Below are 26,100 nucleotides of genomic sequence, written 5' to 3' on the forward strand. Positions count from 1 at the left end.
ATTCATTGACTAATTCAGCGACTCGAAAAGAACAATTCGCTCACAAATCAGGCATCACAATGGCTCATGAGCAAGATTCACAAGAACAATATCTAGCCGATGAAATATTTTAGAGCATGACTCTCAAGATTCATTTCCACAAACTGGAAAGCACGATTATAAAATTCCCCAATATTTCCAGCTTTTCCATGACTGTGGGAACTCTATTAGTAAATAACACAAATACTTTGTGGATTTTTAAGTGCCTTGGGGTCTCACCTGAGTCTGAGTACATCAGGATCTCCGGTCCAGTGGAAACATTCATCACCTGCCGTCCCCTGCACAACCAGGAAGACACCTCCAAAACAGGACAAAAGTATGAACTTACTGTACTGTGCAGTTTATAATATTGTGTGTCTGTGTATGTACGTTTTATCTAATGCATAAAAATAAGAATGGCATGATAGAATGCTTTTGAGAACATATCCTGATTGCTGCACTTGAATACCTGATGTTCTCGTAAGAGGGAATGAGGCCAGAGATCCTAGAGACGCCCTCTAGTGGAAGCACAGCACAGAACACAATAGGAAACCGGTTGTTGGAGGTGACGGACACTGGGAAGACCGGAGGGAAATGGTCTCTAAATGTCAGGTAAATTAATAATGGTTCTTATCTGCCTCTTCTTTCCTCCTCTCCGTCCCTCCTTTCCTCTCTCTTCCTCTGAAAAACAACTTTCTTTCCAATGGCACATACTTCATGAGGTGGGAGAGGTTGAACAAGAAGCAAACATGAATGCATTTAGAGGAGAAAGTCAATGTGTGTGTGTGTTACAATGGGTGGAGGGGACCAAAGGGATGACCTGCAAGTCCAAATCACTGACTAACTACTGACCCTCATGGCCCACTATTAATAATAACTGTCTTCCAGCTCACACACATGCACATGACTATTGTGTTTGAGTGTGTGCTGGGGTTTACTTAGTTATACTTTGAGCTAAAAAAATTTACCCAGAAGTTAGATAAATAGACAAAGGACATTCTCAATTAAGCATGATCACATGATTGGCTGGATTTAAAGAGGTGTTCAGCTAACCAGCAAACTGTCTTGAGCTTCCTTAATGTTTTCCCTAACGTTCACATATTCTCTAACGTTTTTAAATCATTTGAAAAACTGGACGTTTTGAACATCCCAGAGAACATAGAAATAACGTTTTCATAGCTTAATGGGAACATTAGAGAAACGTTCTTATAACATATTTTTGTTGGCTGGGCTAGTCTTGCTTTAGGTCTATATAAAACAACAGATGTCTAAGGTATGTCCTCATTTAGATAGTTAAGTAAAAGAGTGTGTGTGTGTGTGTGTGTGTGTGTGTGAGAGAGAGAGAGAGAGAGAGAGAGAGAGACGGGGGGGGGGGTTCGGGTGGGTGAGTGTTGGCTTGGCTGACCGTCTGCGGTTCTGTCGCGGTGCTGAGAAATGTTCCTTTTGGATCGGACCGTGAGCTTTCATACCTCCCTCTCGCTTTCAAACGAACCGTCTCTCTTCACTCTGCCCTCTTGAGTTTTACAGTCATGAAACGCACCAAAAAGCATCAAAAGCACTAAACTTATTGAAGAACCGTAAAGCGTTCTGGCTGGTCCTGGTTTACACGAGATGGGGGGTTTTGGGCTTGAACCAGGGGCAGATTTTTGCCCTCATAAAGTGTGGGGTTATAGTTTGGGACCCGGCCTGAGCTTGTTTCCCCGACGCGTGTGCTCTTTTGTTGCGCACGGTGACATTGGCGAGTGTTTTCGCTGTAGTCGGGCGACATCACACAGAGGCTGAGTAATCTCGTTTGGATCCAATAAGTGTGTGTGAGGGGGAAAGCAAAAGGAGAGAGAGAGAGAGCGAGAGAGAGAGAGAGAGAGAGAAGGGGGGCTGGGGGAGGGAGGGAGGGAGGGAGGGTGGATTGATCTGAAATCTTTTTCTGTTTTTTTTCTGTTTTTTTTTTTTTTACTTGGAGTGATTTCTGCGCTCTGCCGTGGAGCTTCAGAAGACAAACGAGCGGAGAAGAAACAAGCCGCGTTTACGCACCGCGCGCGCAAAAACGCGTTGTTAGTTTTTGCACTCAACGTTTTACGTGAATTTGTGAATGAAAGCGGCTGAGGAAGAGGAGGCGGCGCAGGTTAAGTGGACGCTGCATCCAGTGTACGGGTTGCCTTCTTTAATGCGCAAAAAAAGAGACGCGTTTTACCTCATCGACCGAAGCCCTTTCGTCGGGCAGACTTTTGCGCTGTTCTGGGGGGGAGCTGCAAACTTTCTTCATTTTAAAAAATAAATAAAAAGATCAGATTGCATTCTTTCCCCCTTCAAACATTTTGGAGGTGATGTCATCGGCCCGTGTTTTGGCTGCTGTTGCGCTGGAGCTCCAGAATTGAGTCCGGGAAATCAGGTGCAGGGAGCTGCTGTCGCGGGTGGCTGCGAGCGTGTGCCTCTCACCCCTCCGCCTTTCCTTCTGCCTTCCTTTCACTTTCCCCCCATCATCATTTCCCCGTCTCAGCAGCCATGACCGAGCACGCTCCACGGTACCCGGGGTCCAGCTCGCCGCCGCCGCGTCTTCATCGCTCCATCCCCGTCCAGGTGCTTTGCCTCCCGCGGCGCGTCATTTCGCCCGTGGCGGATCAGCATTGACACAGACTCTCTCGCGTGCGCATGCACTCCACGGAATTAATCAGTTTGAATCCTTATCTGTGGAAGGACATTTTCAGCAGGAAAAGTTACGGTCGGACTGCTTGGAAACCTTTTGCTGGCTGTCAGGAAAGTTTTTATGAGCGGAAACTGCATATAGGTGTGGGTCGCGTTTGAACTTCGCTTCACCTGTTCGTCAGACTCCGGAGGATTCAGCTGCGCCCCGCCTCGCCTCGCCTCGCCCCGCCCCCTGCCCGTTACCGACCGCGGACCGCAGCCATCCATAACGGCGGTGGTGCGCTCACACCCCGCTGACCCCGAGCCGTCCGTTGACGGTGAAAAGATGCAGTCCACCGGCGCCAGCGGGAACGTCCGCCGACCCTGCATTCAAACGGATTAAACAAACCGGACAGACGTGAAGCCGTGACCCGGAGAGCCGTTTCTCAAGCGCGCACGGAGCCACACGGACGCGGAGGAAGCGATGTGGGCCTTTCTCTCCACGGTGGTTGTCTTGTAAGTCATTTCTGAATGACCTCATGCAGAATGAGTTGTGATGCGTAAATTATTAATGCTGCTTTCAAAAAGCTCAATTACCACAGTCTGTGTGCCACACGCTTCACTTGACATGACAAACTCCAAGTCTTGCATACATAATGATCTTATGACATCACACTTCTGGGTTACCATGGACACAGATGTCAATCACACCCAGCTCAGGTAAGGCCCATCCAATGAAAACAGCTCCAAAGGTGTGTCTGCCACTCTCCCTATTTTCCTTTTTTTTCTTCTTTTTTTATTGTGCACACATGGCAGTCATCTTGAGATGGTTATCATTCCTTTCCCAACCTGCGGATGGGACCAAAGGGCCTCTGATAATCCATATCCCGAAAGGCAGACGGAGCGCCTGTCTGGTCCCGAGCTCTCCAAATTACTAATAATAACGCCCAAGGATGGTTGTTGAAGCAGGCACAGAGCTGGCACCTTATCTGCTGTCTGGAAAGAGCAGTGGCCATGTGACCTTCTCCGACAGGAAACTGCCGTTTAGAGACAGAAAAACATCAAACAGAGCTTTAACATTCTCAGACAGTTGTGCAGAATTAGCCAGGAATTGTGGAAGTGAGACTAGAATCGTGTTTGCTTAGCATGTGCGCTTGTTCTCAAGGTTGGTGTCGTTACAAACGGATTCACCGTCTAATGATAAAATGCACCATATTTGAGGTGGTTTCAGTTCAGGGTCTGTAGAAACAGAAGACAGCAGGCACAGATGTGTTGAAGTCTCGTTCGCCTGTGAAAGCGAGCGGCGTCAGGTGCGCTAGAGGTTATTTGTTTGAGATGAGGTGAAGATAAGTTAGTCGCCATTTATCAGTTTCTTTCGAAGCTCTTCTCAGTGAAGCACCTGCGGTTCATGACTTGCTCAAGGCCGTAGAGATAAGCTGTAGACAATGGAAGAAGACTTGATTAGTGCAACTCATGCATCAGGACGGAAATGTCCACACCACATGCAGCTCTATGAGTAGAAAGATGAAATGCATGGAATTTTACAAAGATTCACTATACACTGTAAAAGTTATTTTTGAAGTTTTATGGAGGGTTTTACAAGAAAATACTATTTCAGTCTCTTTGTAATCATTTTTTTAATTCACTAGCAATTTCTAAGTGAACTTTGTTGCAAAGCAAATCCTAGCCATTTTTTTCTATGCTGTTTGGTCCTGGTCTGGCAAAAGTGCTGCTGTTTTGTTCTGGTGAAACAAGTGACCAATGAAGTCTCACTTGCCAAGACTGATAAGAACATCAGAAGCCAAATAGGTTTAAAATGTTGAACTTTATCACCTGGTTTAACATACAAGGCTTAAGTCTAGTCCCAGACTAAAATGCATGTTTAAGCTGTCTTCAACTGAACGCAACTTGCATTGACAATTCTTAAAATAAATCAACCATTGTTTTGTTTGAAGATGCACACCAGAAATGTTTTTTTTCCAAGGCACATTTATAAAAGCTACTTTGATGTCCTAATTGAACTAAGGCCTGATCCTGGCTTAATCTAATCCCTGTCTGTGAAACCAGGCCTTAGAGGAGTAAAAATCTAGGAAATATATCACCATATCAGGACTGATCCAGCGACCTTGAGTGAGTGCTGCAGAAATCGAGGCTTTTACAGTGACATATCTTACATGCAACGGTGCACAAACGGGACTTTCTGTTCCTGTAGATCTTTCAGAGAACACCACTGGAACATTAATCTTAAGACTCGCAGCACCTACAGCCCTGACTGCATTTCTCTTTCCTTCCCTGTGCTGCTATATTGTTTAAAGTTGGCCAGCGGTGTAAATTGTGCTTGAAGGGTGTGCAGGGTGATTTGGGATACGACTCCACCTCGCTGCGCTCGACTCTACACACGAACGCCTTCAGGAATCATTCTGTCTCAGGTTTGATGATGTCATCACCTTGCTTGTTTTGGCCGCCGACAATAGCGCTCAGTAGAGTAAAGCTCGCAGCTACTTTCTTTCTTTCTTTCTCCTTCTCTTTCCCCATTCCCCCCACCTTTCTCTCTCTCTCTCTCTCTCTCTCTCTCTCTCTGGCAGGCCGCAGGCTCGTTGCGGTTTGGGAGGGATACGGAGAATCCGAGGTTGCAGCTGAAGTAGTTTTTTTTTTTTCTCTTTCTCCCCTCACTCTCTCCCTCTCTCTCTCTCGGTGAAGCACTACTGTTTTAACAGCTGAGAGTTCTTACGGGACCCAGAGCCAGTCTCACCTGCGCAGCCAGGGTTTGGCAGCTACACCAACCTTACATGCACAGATCCGAAGCCAATGTGTGCTGATCTGCAGCCAGCATGCACAGATCTCGCATGTGCAAATCTGCACACCGTGCGGCCCGTGTGCAGTGTGCATGCATGACCTCTGCTGCCTATTAGAGAATCACAACACATGCACACTAATGCATATCAGTCAAATGTACAGTATGTTTGTATAGTGCACGCATACAAGCATCCGAGCTCAGTAAAGCACTAAATATTCTTAATGCACTCAATAACATTAATAAGACCTTGCTTATTAATGACCCAATAAGCACAGAAAATGGAAAACAAAATGGTTAATACTATAGGCTTATTACTTATGTATATCAGCTATTGTACAAACACAAAACTGTTTAAAGGTTTGGGGTCTGTAAGATTTTTTTTATTTTTTATTAATAGTTTTATTCGGCAAGGATGCATTAAAATGATCAAAAGTGACAGTAAAGACATTTATAATGTTACAAAATATGTAAATGCTATTCATCAAGGAATCCTGAAAATAATTGAATTATAGTTTCCACCAAAGCAGCACAACTGTTTTCAACATTGATAATAATCAGAAATGTTTTTTGAGCAGCAAAATCATCATATTAGAATGATTTCTGAAGGATCATGTGACACTGAAGACTGGAGTAATGATGCTGAATATTCAGCTTTGATCACAGGAATAAATTACATATTACAATATATTCACATAGAAAACAGCTAGTTTGAATTGTAATAATATTTCACAATATTACTGTTTTACTGTATTCTTTTGATCAAATAAATGCAGCCTTCGTGAGGCTTTTTCAAAAACATTTTAAAAATCGTAACGACCCAAACCCTTGAACGCTTAGTTCCTTAGTTTGTGTATACAGCTTCATACATATTAACATCAGAAATGCAGACAGCATAAATCAGTGCACACAGGTGGAGAGGAGCTGTTTATGTGAGCAGGTGCACACACACATAAACACACATGAGAACCTGGTCTGCACATGCACATCTGGTCAGTGATGATGCCGAGGTGTGTGGCCGATCGGTGATCTCAGGAATGAAGGGTCAAAGAGCAGGTGTGTGTCGGCCAGACAGGTGAAGCCTGTGCCATTCGGTGACGCACCGTTTAGCAACATGATACACAGAGTGTCTCTGTTCCATTTACATTGGTAACATGTTGCTGAGGAAACTTCACAAACACACTTGAGCTTGTGAGCATATTGGGCCAGTATGAGCGGAGGTGAAGAAAAGGGCCGTCTCGATCCGTTCTGGAGAGCTTTCACATGCTTTTACATTTTCCTACAGCTTCATTTAAACATCTTCAGCCAGTGGAGGAGTTTAGTTATAGAGAAAAAAAATGTGTGTGTGCAGTGACACCTGCGCTTCATGACTTGTTTTATGTGCTGTATAAACACCAGGAAATGATAGAACAGAATGACAGATCAAATCCAAGAATCGGATTGGTTTGAATCGCTTTGAACACCCTGAAGATAATTCAGCATAAAGGGGTTTTGCTGGTTAGTATGGCAACTCATTGTAACTATACTATCTAACTGCTAAAAAACATCTAAAGTAGTTCACTTTTTCCCCTAATCACTTTAGAGCCACAAGAAAATCTAATAACATAAATTTATGAATAAATCCCTTATAAACAAAAGATAAGGTCAAAGGTTAAAGGGGTCATGTCATATATAAATGGTAAGTTATGCATTACTCACACTTCATGATAGTCACCATTGAAGAGTTTGGAACTATATGCGCATCTTCACTGCAAAAAAAAAAAGTTCTTCCTCAGTATTTTCGTCTCGTTTTCCAGTACAAATATATAAACATTTTGAAAACAAGATGCATTTACTTGAGATGCACTATGACTTGAAGGCATATTAGCCAATAGGGAAAGAATTAAAGTCTTGTTTAGGGTCTATGAGCGGGTAAATGTATGGGCTTTTTCAGATTTTTCAATTTAATGGACGATATAAGCTTGCGCAATTTACATATGAACGCGACCGGAGATGCGGAGAGCACACGGAGAGCGTTAGCTTTAGTTTCTGCTCTGGCAGACGCAAGACCAGCCGAACGCTGTGAGTGTGTGTTAGAAATCAGGAATGGTGAGAGAACATTGTGCTTGGTATGTTTTTCATCTTCAAACCAAACTTGTGTCTTCAGCCGACAGTTTAAATCCCGTCTGGCTAGAGCTCTTCCCATAATGTTCACGCGTTAGGTCAGTAGGCGTATAGTTGATGGTCTTCTGTGGCTGTTCGAACACATTCGACCACATGAGCGTTTACACTACTAAAGCAATCCGGGCGAATGAGCTTTCCACTACCTCTGGAAGTGGACGAAAGTGGACAAGCTCAAAGCGTTTAAGACCCTGTTTACACCTGTATTTAGCGTCGTCCACTAGTGATCCGATCGACCAAAACACATCAGGTGTAAACAGTGCCATTGATTCAGGTCTTGTGAGGTCAAAGGTTAAAGTGGACTTATTGTGGAAAACATTCAAGATTTCCCTTGTCTTTTGGAATAAGAGTTTGCTGTACTAGGCAAACACACTCCATTCACAATGGAAACGAAGCTGTAAAACGACTTGTTTAGAAATCATCATTATTATGACAGTTATGACATTTACATATCAAAGCCAATTTTCGGAGCAACTCACCAACTATTCAGCAACTGAGCCTACCGTAATGAACGACAGCATGAACACAGATAACAGGGAACGTTCTCAGAATGTTCTGGCAAGGTTCTCTCAATGTTATGAACAAATAACATTAAAAAAACATTCATTCAGAGTTATCTGGTCTTTAATAATGTTCTCAAAAGTAAAAAATTTAGCAGATTTTTTTATTTATTTATACATCGTCATAAAAGCTTTTACCGTGTTCCTCCAGACAAGTAAACGATCATCAGACAGACTGTTACTGTACATCATGTGTGGGTAGTTGCCAAGCGTGCAACAACAGTGAACATGGGAAATGTGGTTTTTGTACACTGTGCTGCTATTATAGGGTGTGTGTTCCTGTGGTTTGCTGTTTATTGTAGGGAGTTTTTAGCTGATGTGAACAACACATTTGAATGGGAATGAATGGGAATGAAATGTCACAGTGTGTGTGTGTGTGTGTGTGTGTGTGTGTGTGTGTTTTAAGAACATTTTAAAGAAATGCTCCATTTTAAAACAAGTTAAGCTGTTTTTCTGCTCGTTTTTACTGTTGAATATATCCTCCACACTACAGCATGTCAAGTCAAGTATATTTGTATAACGCTTTTCAGAAATGTGTATTGTTCCAAAGAAGCATTGCAGAGAATCATGATGTCAATGTGTATAATAACTTAATTTCTTAATGCCATGTACATGTAATCACATTTAGTAGATTACAACTGGGCGATAATATAGTTTACATTTTGCGACAATACACGTAATCAAGCAGTTGAGATTTGCTATATGGTATATATCGCTTTACGTGAGTGTATATACAACTTTATATAGAGAGCTGTGCCAAAATATAGTTGAATTTTTGCGATGATATAAACAAGCAAGCAGTTGAGATTTTCAGAACATTCAGAAATAACCTTTTAACTTAATGGAAATATTTGCAGAGATGTCAATCTGAAATAATTAAATAAAACAAGCATTTAAAAATAAAGAAAATTACAAAATCACAGTATTTAGATTATTTTTTATATATAGTATATATATAAGTCTTCTGAAGCATATGAAGCTTTTTGTGAGGAATAAACTACAATTTCATTCAAAATGAACCAATAAATAATACAATTTTATTTTATTTTATTTTAGATCTCAACAGCATTCATTCACACCACTTTTACTGTAAGGAAAACAGTAGGCTAATAAAAAAAACACTTAATTTTTTTTTTTTTTTCGAAGTTGTAAATAAAACAAAAATTATTGAAGTATATGTCTTACTAGAAAATACAATTTCAGTCTTTCTACAACAAAATTTCACAATGTGTATACTTGCCGTTTCTTTGTCATTTTCGAGTAAAAATCATTTCTACCACCAATTTTGGGCGAGTAAATCACAAAGTTCCATCAACTCGCATTCCTTTAATTGTGTGTTTTTGTCATGTTATGAGTGCATGTGTACATTAAGTGTGTGTTGACAGGCATGATGGAGAGAGCGTGTACATGTGTGTGTCTGTCTCATTGCAGCTGTCAGCTGGTGAGACGCTTCCTTCTTCTCTCACATATCTCTTCATAGCTGAGGCAGTGTGGGGGAGTCTTTCATTCTCTACTTCCAGACAGGGAAACAAGAGAGAGGAAGGGAGAGAAAGAGCAAGGGATTTAAAACGACAAGATGAGAAACACTCTCTCAATTCCTTTCATATCTCCTCCATTCCTGTCTTTTTTTTCCCCCCTCCGGCATGTTTTCCTCTGTTTTCGGCGTCTCCACTGACCCTGGTGGTGATTTCATTTTGCGGGGTGAATTTTTGGGATGTAAACAAGCGACGGGCCGCAGCTGAATCATCCAGAATAAATCAAAAACTACCGTCTTATCGCGATCAGAGTAATATTAATGTCTCGAAGAGCCGCAACCTAGCCGCAATTCTCACTAATCATAACGTCAGACAGAGGAAACCTCATTGACTGGGAATCTGGTGGAGTGGGCTCACTGATGCGCCGTTACATCAGGGGTCAGAGGGCATTTCTGGAATCGAGTGTGTCAATAGAGTCGATGGAATCGTGTTGCTTTTGAAACCATATAAGAAGTCATAAGCCTTCTCTTTCGGCTGTCTCTGAATGCTGTCTCTGAAGCACACGTGTGACTAAGGCGTCTGTTAAAAGATGAGACGTGTCATTTCTGAATCACCAAAATAATCATGAAAAAGAAATGTTTTCAAACACTCGTTTGGTCTTCCATTGGTTGGACAAACAGAGAGCATGAATCAAACTCATGCAGCCATGTTATGAAAATGGCTTACTTATAATTTACATAGAATTTGCATTCAAAAGGCAACGTTTTTGCATTCACTCTCTTCCAGATGAATACATACAGTATATATCTAATAAACATCCAGGCAAAATATGCATTCTATCTGGGATTGGCAAAGACCTTTTATACCTAAACCAACCCTCACACTAACCACTAAGAGAAGCACACTTGCAGCCAATTTATGAGCATACCTGCTGTCGTTTGCTTAAAAGCCAACTATGAGTGAGGAGATTTTTGACTAGCGTCAACAAAGCATTTTGGCCTCACAAGTATAGCAAAACTTGTACACACACCCACACGCTCATGATCTCAGACATTCAGTCATGGGGAGGTCGCGGGGTCACTGGCGAGACGATAAGGAGGAAGTTATGTGTTCCGCTTTTTTTCTCTCCGTTCACACCCACCGTCGCCTTCTCAATGAGTGACATCACACTGACCACACCCACACCACCCAGAGAGAGAGCCATATCTGATTCACTGTTTTCACGAAACATTTGCCAAGAAGGACACAGGGAGGGAAAGACAGAGAAATGTGTGCACAAGCTGTGTGAGAGAGAGAAAATAAAGAGAATTTGGAGGTGAAACACAACCAGTGTCATTTTATTTTAATATCGTTGATAGTTTGATACTATTATAGTTTTTGATATAGATGTCATTTTTTAAGTCATATTTATTTTTGGTAACACTACTATTTATAATGCATTACAAAAATGTTATTAATGCATTAATTATGCCTTGTAATGTACCTTATAATGCAATGTATGATCTCATGAGTAATTGTAACCACAGTTATAATACATTTGATTATAATTCTTCATTGAACACGCTTAATATATAATGCATTAAAACACATGACCAGCAACCAACTTTAGATGTGCAGGGAATCTGTAAATATTATAATGCATTATAATGTACGTTATGAATAACTTTATAATGCATTATAAATTAAAGGCTTTTAGTAAAGTGTTAATCTTTTTTAAAATGCCTATATAGGTTTTAAGTTCATGTCATGATTTTTTTTTTTTTTATGGTTTCAGTTTTAGTAAACGAGAACAGCCCTGCATTAAACAAACACATTCAAAGATACAGTAACATTACACATTACGCTTCCCATACCGCTGTGCCACACACATTATTTTGTTACTTTAAGTGATCAAACTCAAGGTTTTCACCTGGTGGATGATAAAACAGCTGAGAAAATCCCACAGACTTACACTGAGCCATATCTAGAGACCAGAAGATTACAGAGCAAACCAAATCAATGTGCTCAAACCATCCATGCTTTAGTAACCTTATAGCAACACCTTAGTATCATGACAGTGAGTTCTGCATGGGAAAATGCCTATTTGCACTTTAAACTGGTATTGAAGAATGCATTTTAACATCCCAAACATGACACATGTGGCATCAGAACTTCTAAAATCTGTTCACAAAACACATAAAACTGAAGCTCTACCTCTTGTGTTGAGCAGGTGTTGACCAGCATCATGTAGACTTCATGAGCTCAGCAACAGTCCATAGTCTCTACATAAAGAAAAATCACAATGGAGATTCTCATTAACCCTGTAAAGCTTGACATGAAGTAATTGACAGAATTTTTTTTTTTTTTTTCTTTATATGGAAGTTTATTGAACATTTTGACAAAATATGTTTTTTTTTTATGTCTGCATGTGTTTTTTGTTGAGTATCATATTTGATACATCAGGTGTTTGTGGTTCATAGTCTGATATAATGAGAATATATATATAAATGCAATGCAATACAATGATGATTGCGAGATGAACAAATAAACCTTCCTTAAAGCCTGATGGATCATATTTGATACTCACATTTTAACACTTAAAAAAAAATCATGTATGGTTAATCAAGTTGTTTCAGTCCAGTAAGTGTTCATCTTGAAATGTTACTAACAATATAAGTTATTCTTACATTTACTTTATAAAAATCAGTAAGGATTTCAGAGCAAAAAGACACGTGAACCACGACCTGAAGGAGGACGTTTGTACAATTATTCTAAAAGGCTTTTTACTTGCGAAAAAACGTATGAACTATCAATCAGATGACAGATGGCATGTAGTAGATTGTGTACAACAGGTTTTTCAGAAAGTGTTGATCATGTTGATGATTTAGAGGATTTGCAGTGGGTTAATATCTTCAGAGCAGACAAATAAATAAAAGAAAAGGGAGATCTTTGTTGATTCTCAGATGTTTCCCATTGGTCTCACATGTATCTTACTTTAATACCAAAGTCAGAGATCTCAATATGATCTCAATATAAAATCATGATCAAATGCTTTTATACTCTTACTGTGTGACAATTGACAACTATTGAGTCATTTGTATCTGGTCTTATTTTAAGGAACTTTAGTTGTGTTGTGTTCACATCATTGGGAAGCTCTTCAGGACTCAGTTTAACAGTTAATTCTGGCATCAATTCTCCTTTCCAACAGCACTGTGTTTGATTTATTATGATAAACCATTTTAAACTCTAAAACAAAAACATCTAATTGCATTTGAAGGAGCTGAAGTTGAAGGATAATGTTTCCAAACAGGTTTTCCGAACAATCCGGAACAGATAGTCCTTACAAGTCAATACAGAATGTTTCAAAGCTTCTTCACAGAATTGCAAAATTCATTAAGGTTCTTTATTGGCATTGATGGTTCCATGTAGAACCTATTACACCTTTGGTTCCATTCCATTGTACAAAAAGTTCTTTATTGTGGAAAAAGGTTCTTTAGATTTGTTTTAATGTCCTTCACACTAAGACAAACATGGTTCTTTTAAGAACTGTTCATTGAGAGGTTCTTTCGGGAACCAAACATGGTTCTTCTATGGAAAAAAAACGTTATTTTTAAGACTGCATAATGAAATGATTGACAGTTTCAGCTGTAACGCAGCTCTACAGAAGACATTGGTCGTTATTCAACTCAATGTTGATTCAAATTAGTTCAATAATGCTTCATTGTCTGATCCGAAGTTGAAGCTCAAACAATCAGTCTCACAGTTTTATGCTGCGAATGGTTTACTTATAGTTGTCTCTACATATTTAGCTCGGATAGGAGAAAGTGTTTTTACATCAGAAAAAATACACACTTCAAATGTATTTGAGCAGAAGTGAAACCTGTTCTTCCACTGGTTTCTAAAGTTTGGAGTTTGCAGAGGCGTTAGTCCCGTAGGGGCCTGTGGTCTCCTCTCTGGCTGTCATAACATCGGACTTTTCACACTGACTTATGTTGAGCAGACGCGCTGATCCGTCCTGCAGGCCTGTTCGATTTCAAAGTCACAGTCCCCTGCCAGAAACGGGCCTGTGGTGATGGAGAACTTTACCGTGGGCCGTTCAGCGCTGCCCTCATCCACTCGCTCTTATACGCTTAAAATCTTACTCACACCCACGGACGTCCAAGTTTCCATGAAAATCTGAGTTATGCTTCAAATGTCAGGTTTTTCCCTTTTCCAACAACATGTGGAGATTAAACCAAGAAGGGAAAGTAGCAGAAAATCAGCATGAAATGCAAATTCATCTATTATCTAAATGCATGCTATAGATCTTACTGTAAACAATGGACCTTTTTCACATTTCCCAGGGTTCTTAGAAGCTGAAGTCACAACATATAACTTCTCTCCACCTTATTTGTAACGTAAGAGCGATCGGACATTTGGTCATTTGTAATGTGCGAGTCTTCCTGTGTCATTCGTCTCCAGTTATTTTTCCTGTACAAAGACAGTCCATTATGCTGCTTTATATTGCAAACTGGTATTTGTTATCACATCATTGGTTTGTAGAGCAGATTTACTGTTTACTGCACTTTGTCATTGTTCTAGCTATTTCTCTGTAGCTTCTAATGAATCTGATATCTCGCATAAGGTGTTAATTTTTTTATTTGATAAGTAGTAGCATAATAAGAGGGATAAAGAAACTCTTTCAGTAGGATATAAGACTCGAGTCAAGGTTTATTTTGTGATAATGAGCATCTGACTGTACATTAGCCTTTACATAGACTTCAAGCTCTTGAGATGTTAATTATAACATCCCGTTCCCTGTGGATCTGCTCCGTCAGCAGGGCTTTGGGATGCAGGGTGGATTTGTTTTTGTTACCATGGTAGCACTCACCTCTCTCTCTCTCTCTCTCTCTCTCTCTCTATCTCTCTCTCTCCTCAGGTATATCCAGATGATGCTGGTCATGTGTAATCCTCTACAGGTAAGTTAACCTGCTCAACATCAAACAAAAACTGTTTAATACACATTCCTGGTCTTATTGTGCACAATTTATCAGTGCATGTTATTTCAAATATATGTTTGTCTTAATAATCATACATTGTCATTACTAACACTTGATACGGTCACATTCGATAACATTAGAACAGTAATTTGGTGTAGAAACAATTTTCACTCAGAGATTGCTAGTGAATTTCACAAACAATTATGAAACCACAAGTAACAGACTGAATTAAACATGAAATTCTGAAGTAGAAAAAATGTACTCCATTAATCTTTATTTACAACTTCGAAAAGTGTAGCTAACATTTTCTCAGCATTTAATAATCTTTGTTATTGAAAGTCATTAAAAATAAAATTCTTCATTGTTTGTTCACAGTGCATTAAATAACGTTAACAACTTTTGGTCTTAAAGTAAATGTTGAAATAAACATTAAGATCAACAAATGCTGTAGAAGTATTGTTCATCGTTTACAGTAGTTTACTTATGTTAACAAATGAAACCTTATTATAGTCATCAAAGTCATAGTCATTGTTTTAGGCTTCTGTTGTACAGTAGGTAATGCAGCCAACAACATACACTAAGTAATTTAGTACTGGTTAACATTAATGAAAAGTTTATGTAATAATCAATAAATCAAACATCGCTAAATGTGAAAAACAAAAAATGTTACCGCTGGTATACGCGTAGATGCTCTGGAGGCTGAATTTGACCAGTGGTGTTTCAAATCATCCACAGTCCACTGCAAACTCACATTCTGATATGAAATGCCTGCGTTAACAATAAACACTATAAAGTCAAACTATAGGCCATTACCATGGTACTTTTTTTGTTTTTACAATGATTTCACTACAGAAAAATGTCAGATTAAGAAGGGAAGAAAGAGTGGATGAGGATGTGTGTGGTCTGTTGCCTGCAGGTGTTTGGAGTGGATGGAGTGAACTTTAGTGTGCACGTGGAGAACCAGACTCGTGCACGAGACGCCATGAGCCGGCGACATCATCGCGTGTACCAGCTATACAGCCGCACGAGTGGCAAACACGTCCAGGTGCTCGGACGCAAGATCAGCGCCCGCGGAGAGGACGGAGACAAATATGGTAACAACACACACACACATGTATGTCTCACTCCTCTTCTAGCAAACTCACATGAGAAAGACCGACCACACACACAGACACAGACACAGACACACACACACACACACACACACACACACAGGAAACAGGAAAAGTAAAAGACAAAGACTCAGCTACTGCTGATACAGTGATTTACAGACAGGGAGAGAGAAAAAGACGCCAATGAATTCTGTTTTCTTGTAGGTTTTTGTTGAAATTCCAAGAAAAACATCTCACTAAAGGTTCAGTATGGTTCTATATAGAACCCTAGTGTTCTAGACTCAGTTTAAAAGAACACTTTATGCCAAAAAGGTTCCATATAAGGAGAAATGTCTTAAATTATTGCATTATACTTTTTAATGTTTAACAGGTTTCAATTTTTCTAGTGATAAAGTATGTTTACATGCTGTTTAATTCATAAAATTTAATCAAAATTAATTAAAACTAAATGAATTCATTAACACTAAATCCAGAAAACGATCTGATGATGGAACCTCTAAAAGGTTCTATATGAAGCGGCTGAAAGCACCCTTTATGATTCTATATAGATCCCTTTCTTCTATAGTGTATGTGATGTACATCGTTGCAGTAATATAAAACTACTCATATCATACGTTTTAGTTTTATCAACAAGCCCGAATTCCCACTTTTTTCAATTCTAATATCTACCAAACAAGTGCACATTTTCTGTTTTCAAAATTGTGAATTTTGAGTTTAAATAAATGTAATTGTGGCCATTAGCCGCCCGACCTCCACATATCATTATCGGCTACTGAAAAACCTGTCAGTCGACCACTATCCTCTCCCCCATACATCCATTCATCCATCCATTCATCCATCCCCCGCTCCTCCTCTCAATGGTCTCGGATGTGTTTCAGAAGCACATTTAAAGGGCAAGGAAGTTGAAAATGGATATCTGCGCTCAAATCGAACAACTGGCCTGTTTCATTCATGGATGAATCTCACAAAAACATCAAAAAGCCACAGAAATAATCATTTTTAAAAAAGCATGAGAAATAATTTTTTTTTTTTTGCATTGTGACTTTTTCAGAAAATTTAGCATATTTCCCCCTCAAATTCTCTTTTTTGTAATTTCATTACAAGACTTTCATTAATGTAGCAATTGTAGCAAATGTTACTTAATAAATAATAAAAGAAACATGAACTGAAAAAATAAATAAACGTTCATGTTTAAGTATAATGTATATATATTATATTATATTGTAAAAACGATATAGTATATAGTTCTACTATATAGAATAAAAATTAATACAAAATATTTAAAAAACTATAAAGTATCTAAATGACACTAAAATAACACTGTACTGTAAGTATTTTAATGTATTATAATACACAAATACTGTAATACAACATTATATTTAAGACAGTCTAAATGAAATGTAATACAGCAAATATTAACCATTATTTATAAATACTTTAAATGTAAAAAAATTATTTTTATTTTTTTTCCAAACACAGCTGAATGAGAAAATGGACTGAAATGGACTTAATTCTCACTAAATTAATGTCAAAAATCTTAATTGTCCTAAAACAAGTTTCATTTTAATTAAGTAAAATGTAATTTTGACTAATTTCTCCTGAGTAAAACGACCTTGACAGGTTTTGTGAGATTCGCCCTCATAATGCTTACATTTTTTTATTGTGAAAATATTGTTCTGAAAGCTTCCGGGTTTTTATGATCGAGTCTCCTCATCAGGAAATAAAGGGAAGAGAAAGACAGGGAGATGGGAAGGGGGATGAGGATGAATGTATTTACACAGCGAGTGAGGGATGTCTGGATGAGGAGAGATTGGAGGACGACAAAGAGGTTATTGATCTCCAGTGACCCCTGCGCTCATAAAGGTCACGCAAGGAGCCATTTCAGAGCTTCAACTGCCATATCCTGAAACACACACACACACACACACACACACACACACAGGCTGAATGACCTCAGTGAAATAAAGCGTGAAATGGAGGTTTTTAAAATCAAGTGACAGAGAGGCTATGTTCAGAAGAGCATAGTACAACACGTACCGTGCATTATGAATATTGTCTGGAATATGCATGGAAATCTCGATCACCCACCACTGCCAACATGTATCCCATAATGCATTACAATTAACCGGAAGTGAAGCCAATTTTTTTAACACCTTTGTCTTGACTCATTATTTGATCAGACTGCAGAAAGTTAAAACATTTGTACAGAAAATTGGATTTAAAATGTAAAATAAACGTTGTTAACTGGATGTCATATAAAAAACATGCAATGTAATGAAGTCATGTGACAACAGTGTAGAACTATATAAAATGTTGCATATCTCATATCTTTTATCAAAATGCTTTAAATCAAATTAAGGTAAAACAGCCAAAATTATATTCATTAGTTTTGTTTCTTAAATACACTAAGAAAAAATCTGTATAGAAATGGAAAATATTCTGGTATTGTTGCATTTTGTTTTGTTTTTAAGTAGTAGGCACAGTATACAATGCTTGTATGCTAGCATGTAATTTCAAACATAGTCAGAAATAATAAGAAAAGACTGACAAGCATGAGTGTGATGGTTATCTATACCTCTGTCAACTGCTGATGCCAATTATATTGAGCTTTTATTTATTTGGTTTAAATCAGGTTATCAATCTTGGCCATTAATAGTGCCAGTCAAGGCAGCTGCTGAAACAGAGCCATCACATCAGATTATAAACCTTAATTATTTACGTCACTGCAAAACCAGAGCTCACCGTGATATTTTAGTAACGTCTGTCTGTCTCTCTGCCTGTCTCTTCACAAGCCCAGCTCGTAGTGGAGGCAGACACCTTCGGCAGCCAGGTGCGAATCCGAGGGAAGGAGACCAATTATTACCTGTGTATGAACCGCAGGGGAAAGCTCGTAGGCAAGGTGAAACACACTTCCTTCACTTTGTTTCCTTCCTGTATTGAAACAGAAGTTAAAACATAAGCCTTGTCACTTTGTATATGTATATTCTGTATATTGTATATTCTGTTTCTACATTTACGTGCATTTCCTTTAACACACAATGCAATATGTAACTCAAAATATCACCTGTAAAAACGAAGATGGAAAAGACCACGTTCACACAGCAGCAGAATACGGGTGTCAGTCCTGTATTCATTTAGTTCGGTTGAATCGCACTAGAGTTCGTTTTCCCTGTTGGTACGGTTCGTTTGGGCAGGCGTGAATGCGGCAATCGCACTCGGGTGCGCACCAAAGGCGGACCAAACAAGCATACCGAGACCTCCTCAAAGAGGAGCTTTCAACCGAACTCTGGAGCGGTTCGTTTGTGGTGAGAACGTGATCCGACCTCAAACAGAACCAACTGCCAAAGAACTGCGCATTTTTGGACTAAACCAGTTGCCGTAGTCAGCTGCGCTGTGCATTATGGGATGAGGAGAAATGTGTGTTGACAGTTTGCAGGGACACAATCAGCCCACGCAGTCGTCTCTCCATAGTAAACAGCGGCGTGTCGTCTGCCGGATTTTCCACCTCTTTGTTTACTTCCGGGAGTTCTGTGCAGTTATGGAAATGCGTTCAAGACACATCTAGCCAACGAGTGATGTGGATGTTGTCACGTGACTGCATTTTGGTTCATTTTATCAACTCATAAACTGATTCGGACCAGAGCGATCAGTGTGGTGTGAAAAGGAACCAAAACACCTGAAAAATGCTACAAAGTATAATTTTGCACCCTTGGTCCGGACCAAATGAACCAAACTACAGATGTGAAAGCACCCTAAGTCCTTATTAGGGTTATGTTCACACATAGGCCACGTTCACACAGCAACAGTTATTTACGGGAGTGACAACCGCATTCTATAACCAAACTCACACCAGTAAATTTTCAGGACTCACAACCGCATTCTCGGAAAACCCGCGCTGTGTGAACAGAACTGGACTGGGCTGCGTTTCCCAATGGTTCTTTGATCTGGCTTACGGCACTTTCAGGAAACGTGATTTCACCAAGTACCACATGTTTCTGGATCAACATCTTTGTTGATCCTGGAACAACTTTCCAATCAACCAATCAGATTTGAGGGACAAGTTTACAGTTTGTCAAGTTTAGGCTTAGAACCAGGGTGAGGTGCTTCAACATCAGTGTTATTCACCTATCATTTCCCTCTGATTTTAGGGAAAAGTTATGGGTAGGGTTATGTTTAGGGGTAGGGATAGGGTAAGGACTAAATTTTAGGATAGGAATGTTATTCCAGGATCAACAAAATATATTGATCCAGGAACATCATGTCTTACCTGGCAAAATCACGGTGACCCTTTCAGTGGGAGAAAGCTGTTCTGCAATGCACAAATGCGGGTTTTCGTGTGTGGTTTCGGTAACTTACAGCGACGGAGACGTGTGTCGTCTGAAGGTTTTAGATCCAGTCACTGTTCTCCACTGGAGCAGCTCCTGCCAGTTCTGTGTTCTACACGCGACTCAAATGCTCCGCTCTCCACCCAGATATTAAAGCTGCCGTCGGTTAATGAAGATTTGTTGGATGAACTCACGGCTCGATTGGACTCTTGTCGTGGCAAAATCGATTTTCAGTTTTATTGAGGTCGCCATCTTTGATATTACTTTGGTCACTGGTTAGAGAGCTTGACTCCTGTTCATACACAAAGTATTCGAGACGCTACTGTAAGTTGCTGTGTGAACGAGACATTTCGTGACTCAGATCTGTAAGTAAATGTGGTTGTCAAATCCCCAAAACTGACAGTGTTAAAGTAGCTTAAGGTATGAGTGCATCTAAGGGTGTGTTCACACTTGGCATGTTTGGTTTGATTAAAACAAACCCTGGTTTGATTGGTCTGTTAATGCGGTTCATTTGAATAAGTGTGAACGCTGCCATCTGAACCCTGGTGCCACCAAACAAGCGGGCCGAGAGCCCTGAAAAGATAGGTCTCGGTCTGCTTCCAAACCAACTCTGGGCCGGACTGTGCGGTTCTAATGAAATATGAACGCAACACGGACCAAAGACATGTAAACAAACCAAAAATGGGACATGATGTCAGAAGCAGCATCTCGAAAAAGGAAAGAATGCTCAGGCTGTTTTTTCTCATCATAGTCGTGATGTCAGTTCAGGCGCCAGAACCGCATCTCCTCGCAGCAGATCTTCGTTTGTGTGTGCGTGACGGAGGGATTCCTGCCGCTGTTTTGACTCCTTTACACATTTTCTCTCTTCTTCATGAGTTCAGCTGGTCAAAATACCATCATATGTAGGCTACACACATACAGTGAGCGCATTTAGCCCAAAACACATCAAAGTTTTGAATGTTCGGTAAGTTCCGTTGCGAAATATACCTAATAAAAGCCAATCAGGTTGTGAACATCTTTATCCCTTTAGGTTCCGTATCTTTAGGTTCGGTGTTAAAATGCCAATGTGAACGGAACACTAAGTGGACCAGGACTAAAAAAAGTTTTTCTGGGTCCTGACCAAACGATCCGAACTACAAGTGTGAACACACCCTAAGCCTACGTGAAATCAAAAAGGTTGAGAACCACTAATATAGATGATCGACAAACATGGATATTTGTGACTATTAGTCCAAGTTTGGGTTTTTTAAATGCATTAAACATATAATGTTCATGGTCAAGCTAACACATGCACCCTCTCTTTGTTTGTGTATGTTTGTCTCCATATGTGTGTATGGACTTTTCTCTCTTCCCCAGAAGGCCAGCAATCGTAGCGCAGACTGTGTCTTCATAGAGAAGGTTCTGGAAAACAACTACACAGCGCTAATGTCAGCACGCTACACAGGGTGGTACGTGGGCTTCACCAAAAGAGGGCGCCCTCGCCGTGGTCCGCACACGCTTCCCAACCAGCAGGACGTCCACTTCATGAAGCGCTTCCCGCCCGGAGAGCAGCCGGACTTAACGCCGTTCCGCTTCACCACCGTCAGCAAGAGGAGCAAGAGAGTGCGTGCTGCGCGCCCACGTTAACGCGCACGCCAATATCCCACTGCTAACGTTTACATGAGGACTAGGAATAAACAGAAAGACAGTCCTACTCCACAGTCCAGTGAAAATGACACTGCTAATGCAAAGCAGGACCGTCTTGTCTTGTTTGACCAGACAATGCCATGGCATCACTTTATATTCCACTGGGTTGGACCTCTACAACCCAAATAATAAATACTAGCTAATTTACACCAGAGCTGTGGCTTATGACAGCTCACTTCTGACACGGAGATGACTAACCAAAGCAAACACAAGCAAACGGCCGGCCCAGCGCTCGGGCGGAGGAAGCGTTAGGCTGCACATCCAATGAAGACACGCAGCAAAACACAACCACGTTGGCCTGTAGATGCTGATCGTGTTGCAATTTTCCTAAGACAAGACTTGGACGTGATCCCGCCTAAGGGAGAGGAGCAGATATACCTGAAGAATGAATGAAAAGAAAGAAAGACATGGACATCCAAGAGAGAAACAGATAAGAGTCTGTTCTATGGGAATGCTCCTTGGATAAGACCTGACTTAAAGGACATGGTCAGCCAAAAATGAAAACTTAGGCATCATTTACTCACCTCATGCCACTCTAAACTTGTATGCGGTTATTGTGTCTCTCGTTTATAGTGATCATGTTCATCAAGCTCTCGAAAGCACAAAAAAACACCATAACAATGATCCATCCCACACATGCATCAAATTCCAGGTCATTCGAAGTCATGCAGCAAAAGTTATTATTAATTATGAATGTTTTATTATTATTATTATAACTTAAATTCATAGCTCTTGTCCATACAACAAGAGCTCATTAGCTCATTACAATTATAACTTAAAGTTGCAATGAAACGATTAATCTTCCGTATTGTGATGTACATTCAAACGTGTGATTTCTAGACCTGGAAAAGTCATGGAAATTAATAAATATTTCTATAATGAAAACCTTTTTATAGTTATATCGAGCGCTAAAATATTTAATTATTTAATTATTTTAATATAGTATCTATCCTAGATTGAAGGTTGGAAACAAGTAGCATCAAATGTATTTTCTTCTGTATTGTGATGTACATCTGAGATTATTGCTGATCAGTTGTTGATTGGATGTTGAGATGTGGGCGTGGCTCTCATAAGTGAGCTTGCAGGGGCGGAGTTTAAGCACACTAAATAATTGGAGAATCCTGCTGAGAAGTCTGTCGTTTCACCGGAAAATCTAGCTATGGCTTTTGATTAAACATTACGAGGTTAAAAAATTAAACCTACACATGGGTGAATTGTTCATAGATAGGGTGAAATTTCATTTCATGGCTTGCACAAGTCATCATATGACTTCAGATATGTAAAGATAGTGCACAAGGACCACAGTTATTGTGTTTTGTTTATTTTCGGAGCATGAGAGACGTAGTCACTATGAACTGTTAATGTGAGGCGAGTAAATAATGACAGAATATTCCTTTTTGGCTGAACTATTCATTTAAAGCTAATGAACGAATGAATGTAATGCCGTATAATTGTGTGTGATGGCGTATTTCAGGTTGCATTAAAGACCATGAGGGATATAATCATACGTGACTTATAACACAAGAAGGCCATTGCTGGATGGACGGAATTTACCAGAACTGGAATGTAAAAGACAATAATGAGGAAACTCTCTCAAAGCTGCACCAAATACAAACTAAACGACCAAAGACAAATGGTGACCAATGACAGTGACAACCTGAACGGCGAGGACAGCGGGATGGGGTGGGTCGTCACAAAATGACACGAGGAGCAACGTTCCTGTTTGGATTCCATGTGGAATGCTGCTACTGGGAAATATAACGGAGAACCAAAGTCTTATACCAGCTTATTAAAGGAAAAACATTACAAAACCTTTTCTAAATATAAATATATATATAAATATATATAAAGATTAATGCTGACTAAGTGATATTACTTTGACTGCTACTATCATTGTTGTTACTATAAAAGAATTTCACTTATTTATTTTATCTCTGTGTACGGCAAAAACCTTTCCAAAGCCAGTAAACTCTACAGAAACGTGTCCGTGTTTCAAAACATCCATGTTGTGCGAGTCATCATTATCATCAAATAGCTAACGAAGAAACTAATGTTCAGCGATTCATGAGTTAGCGCCAGCATTTTCTCACTGTATTTACCTTTGTTAGTCCATGTTGTTAGAGATCTGAACAAATCCCAAACCAACAGTGCATGTATATTATATATATATATATATATATATATATTACATACACATGATATATTACATGTGGACCTGTTGCTTTTAATTAAAGCAGTGAAAACACACACACACACACACACACACACTCTACTGTCACTAACAACCTGTAATCCCGGCAGTCTCTGCTCAGCTGAGTCAGCGGGAAAAGCAAAGGATTCCGAGAGAAACAGACTGTTCTGGAGGCGAAGTGGTGGAAAGATTTGTCGGCCAAACCCAGAGGAAGGTGTATGGTAATGCTGGAGGAGGAAAGAATGCTAAATATGTGCGTGAGAACACAGGGGTGACCTGAGACCTGCAGGAATTATGGGAAAAAAACATATCCCACCGACCCACAGGAAGCACACACACCCTCCATCTCTCTCTCTCTCTCTCTCTCTCTCTCTCTCTCACACACACACACATACGGTCCATTAGAGCCAGACACGCAGAGGTCACGCTCACACATATTCATACACACCCGCGGTATGACACACCGAACACGTCTGACACACAACACACCCTCAACCAGATGGACGCACAGACACACTCATATAACAGCTTCAGACACAGCGCTAATATATGCTGTTATATGCAGCAAATTACTGGCGAAAAACAGGTGAATCACAAAAACATGTCCAGGTCAGAAAGAAACTATTTTTTTGCATAAACAAAAACTAAGAGCATTGTGTCATGATGATAATTAAGCACATTATAGCCCCAAATTCTTATTTTTATAATTAATTCTATAAATCACTCATTACCATAATGCAAAATAAATTAAAAAAACAATACTACTAATAATAAAGTATTTATTATCAATTTATAGTGCTAAATTGAATTTATACTGATTTTATAATAATAATTATAAGGTTATCATAGTAAAAATCTAATAAGTTATTTCTTTATGGTAATAAGAATGTTTGAAAATACAAAGAAAATGGTTCCAAAAAATGCAAATAATAATAATTATTATTATTAAATAATTACATTTAAATTACAAATTACTATAATTATAAATAAATAATGATATAACTAAATAATATAATTATAATTATTATTTATTTTATAAGATTTATTTGAAAATATAGCTATTATTATTATTAATATTAAATATATTTATACAAGATGTATTACAGTGATTACAATTTAATATTTTTTTAATTTGAAAATATAAAGAAAAATGTCAAAAAGCAAATACTAACTGGTGGTGGTGGTGGTGGTATTATTACATGTTGCTTGCATGATGCTAAATATAATTTCTTTGATGTTGGGGTGAAATTTGGCGTCGGCATTCGTTCATAAGACTCGAACAAACACACACAAACCTCTTCTGTAACATCCAGCCACGAATATTCACTAGAAGGCCACTAATATCCCAGTGTACAGACTGAATCCAGGTCATATTGCTCTGCAGTGAATAACCACAGCTCCATCACACACATACACACACTTTTCAGCACAGCAAACCACAACGACATTGACACGCCGCAGCCAGACCCACAATGTGAAACAACGACCGGCTTTAAACATTAAGTGTTCCTTCTCTCTCGCCGATACCACAAACAAATTACTCCTGACACACATCCTCTCTTTCCAATCCGTAAAAGCACAATAAAACTCTCCAAAGACAAATGCCCTTTCTGAAGATGTATTTGGTTGAAATGGGCTGAATCGACTTGCACAACTCAACATTCCCAGACAAACATTCTCATGTTGGCCGCTGGCTTTAAAACGCTCTGCGAGCCAGAGGAATTGTTTGAAATGGGGGAGAGTCTCTGAGGTGAGCCAGGAACCGCTAACAGGTGCAGCGCGGCCGGCCCACGTTTGGGATTGTCTGTGTTTGTTTGGGAATGTTAGGGAAAAGTTTATGGCCACAGTTTAAGGCTGATTCAGACCTCTTCTGAACCTGCCTGTGCTATTTTGTGCTCTCTTCGTACTGATCTGTTGTGAATTTTATGCATGTATATAATAATAATAATAATATTAATTATTATTGATATTATTATTATTTCTAAAACTTTGCTTAATTTACATCATGATAAATATAATGTCTTACCTTTAGTGATGATAATAATATTGATAATAACAATAATAATAATTGTTATTATTATTATTATTATTATATCCAGCACTTTAACCAGATTCAGACCTATACATAATGACAATAATTATAATTATATTATAAAAAAAATATTATAAAATAAATTAATAAATAAAAATATTATAATT

The 26,100-nt window shown here is 39.3% G+C and overlaps 1 protein-coding gene across 2 annotated transcripts; it reads left to right on the forward strand.

Annotated features, from left to right (window-relative positions):
- Positions 1–1,919: 1,919 nt before the first annotated feature.
- Positions 1,920–23,710, forward strand: fgf18a (fibroblast growth factor 18a). 2 transcript variants are annotated; one of them, XM_084132754.1, is made up of 5 exons: positions 1,920–3,156; positions 14,527–14,566; positions 15,504–15,681; positions 18,492–18,598; positions 21,381–23,710. In XM_084132754.1, the coding sequence occupies exons 1-5, from the start codon at positions 3,125–3,127 to the stop codon at positions 21,648–21,650; spliced, it is 627 nt and encodes a 208-aa protein (XP_083988880.1). In that variant the 5' UTR covers positions 1,920–3,124; the 3' UTR covers positions 21,651–23,710. The 2 variants fall into 2 exon arrangements, with proteins under 2 accessions (XP_083988880.1, XP_083988881.1); XM_084132755.1 differs by having other exon boundaries at positions 21,384–23,710.
- The last annotated feature ends 2,390 nt before the right edge of the window (positions 23,711–26,100 follow it).

Source organism: Abramis brama (genome assembly GCF_963993115.1).
Source record: "Abramis brama genome assembly, chromosome: 13".
Classification (NCBI taxonomy): Eukaryota; Metazoa; Chordata; class Actinopteri; order Cypriniformes; family Leuciscidae; genus Abramis; species Abramis brama.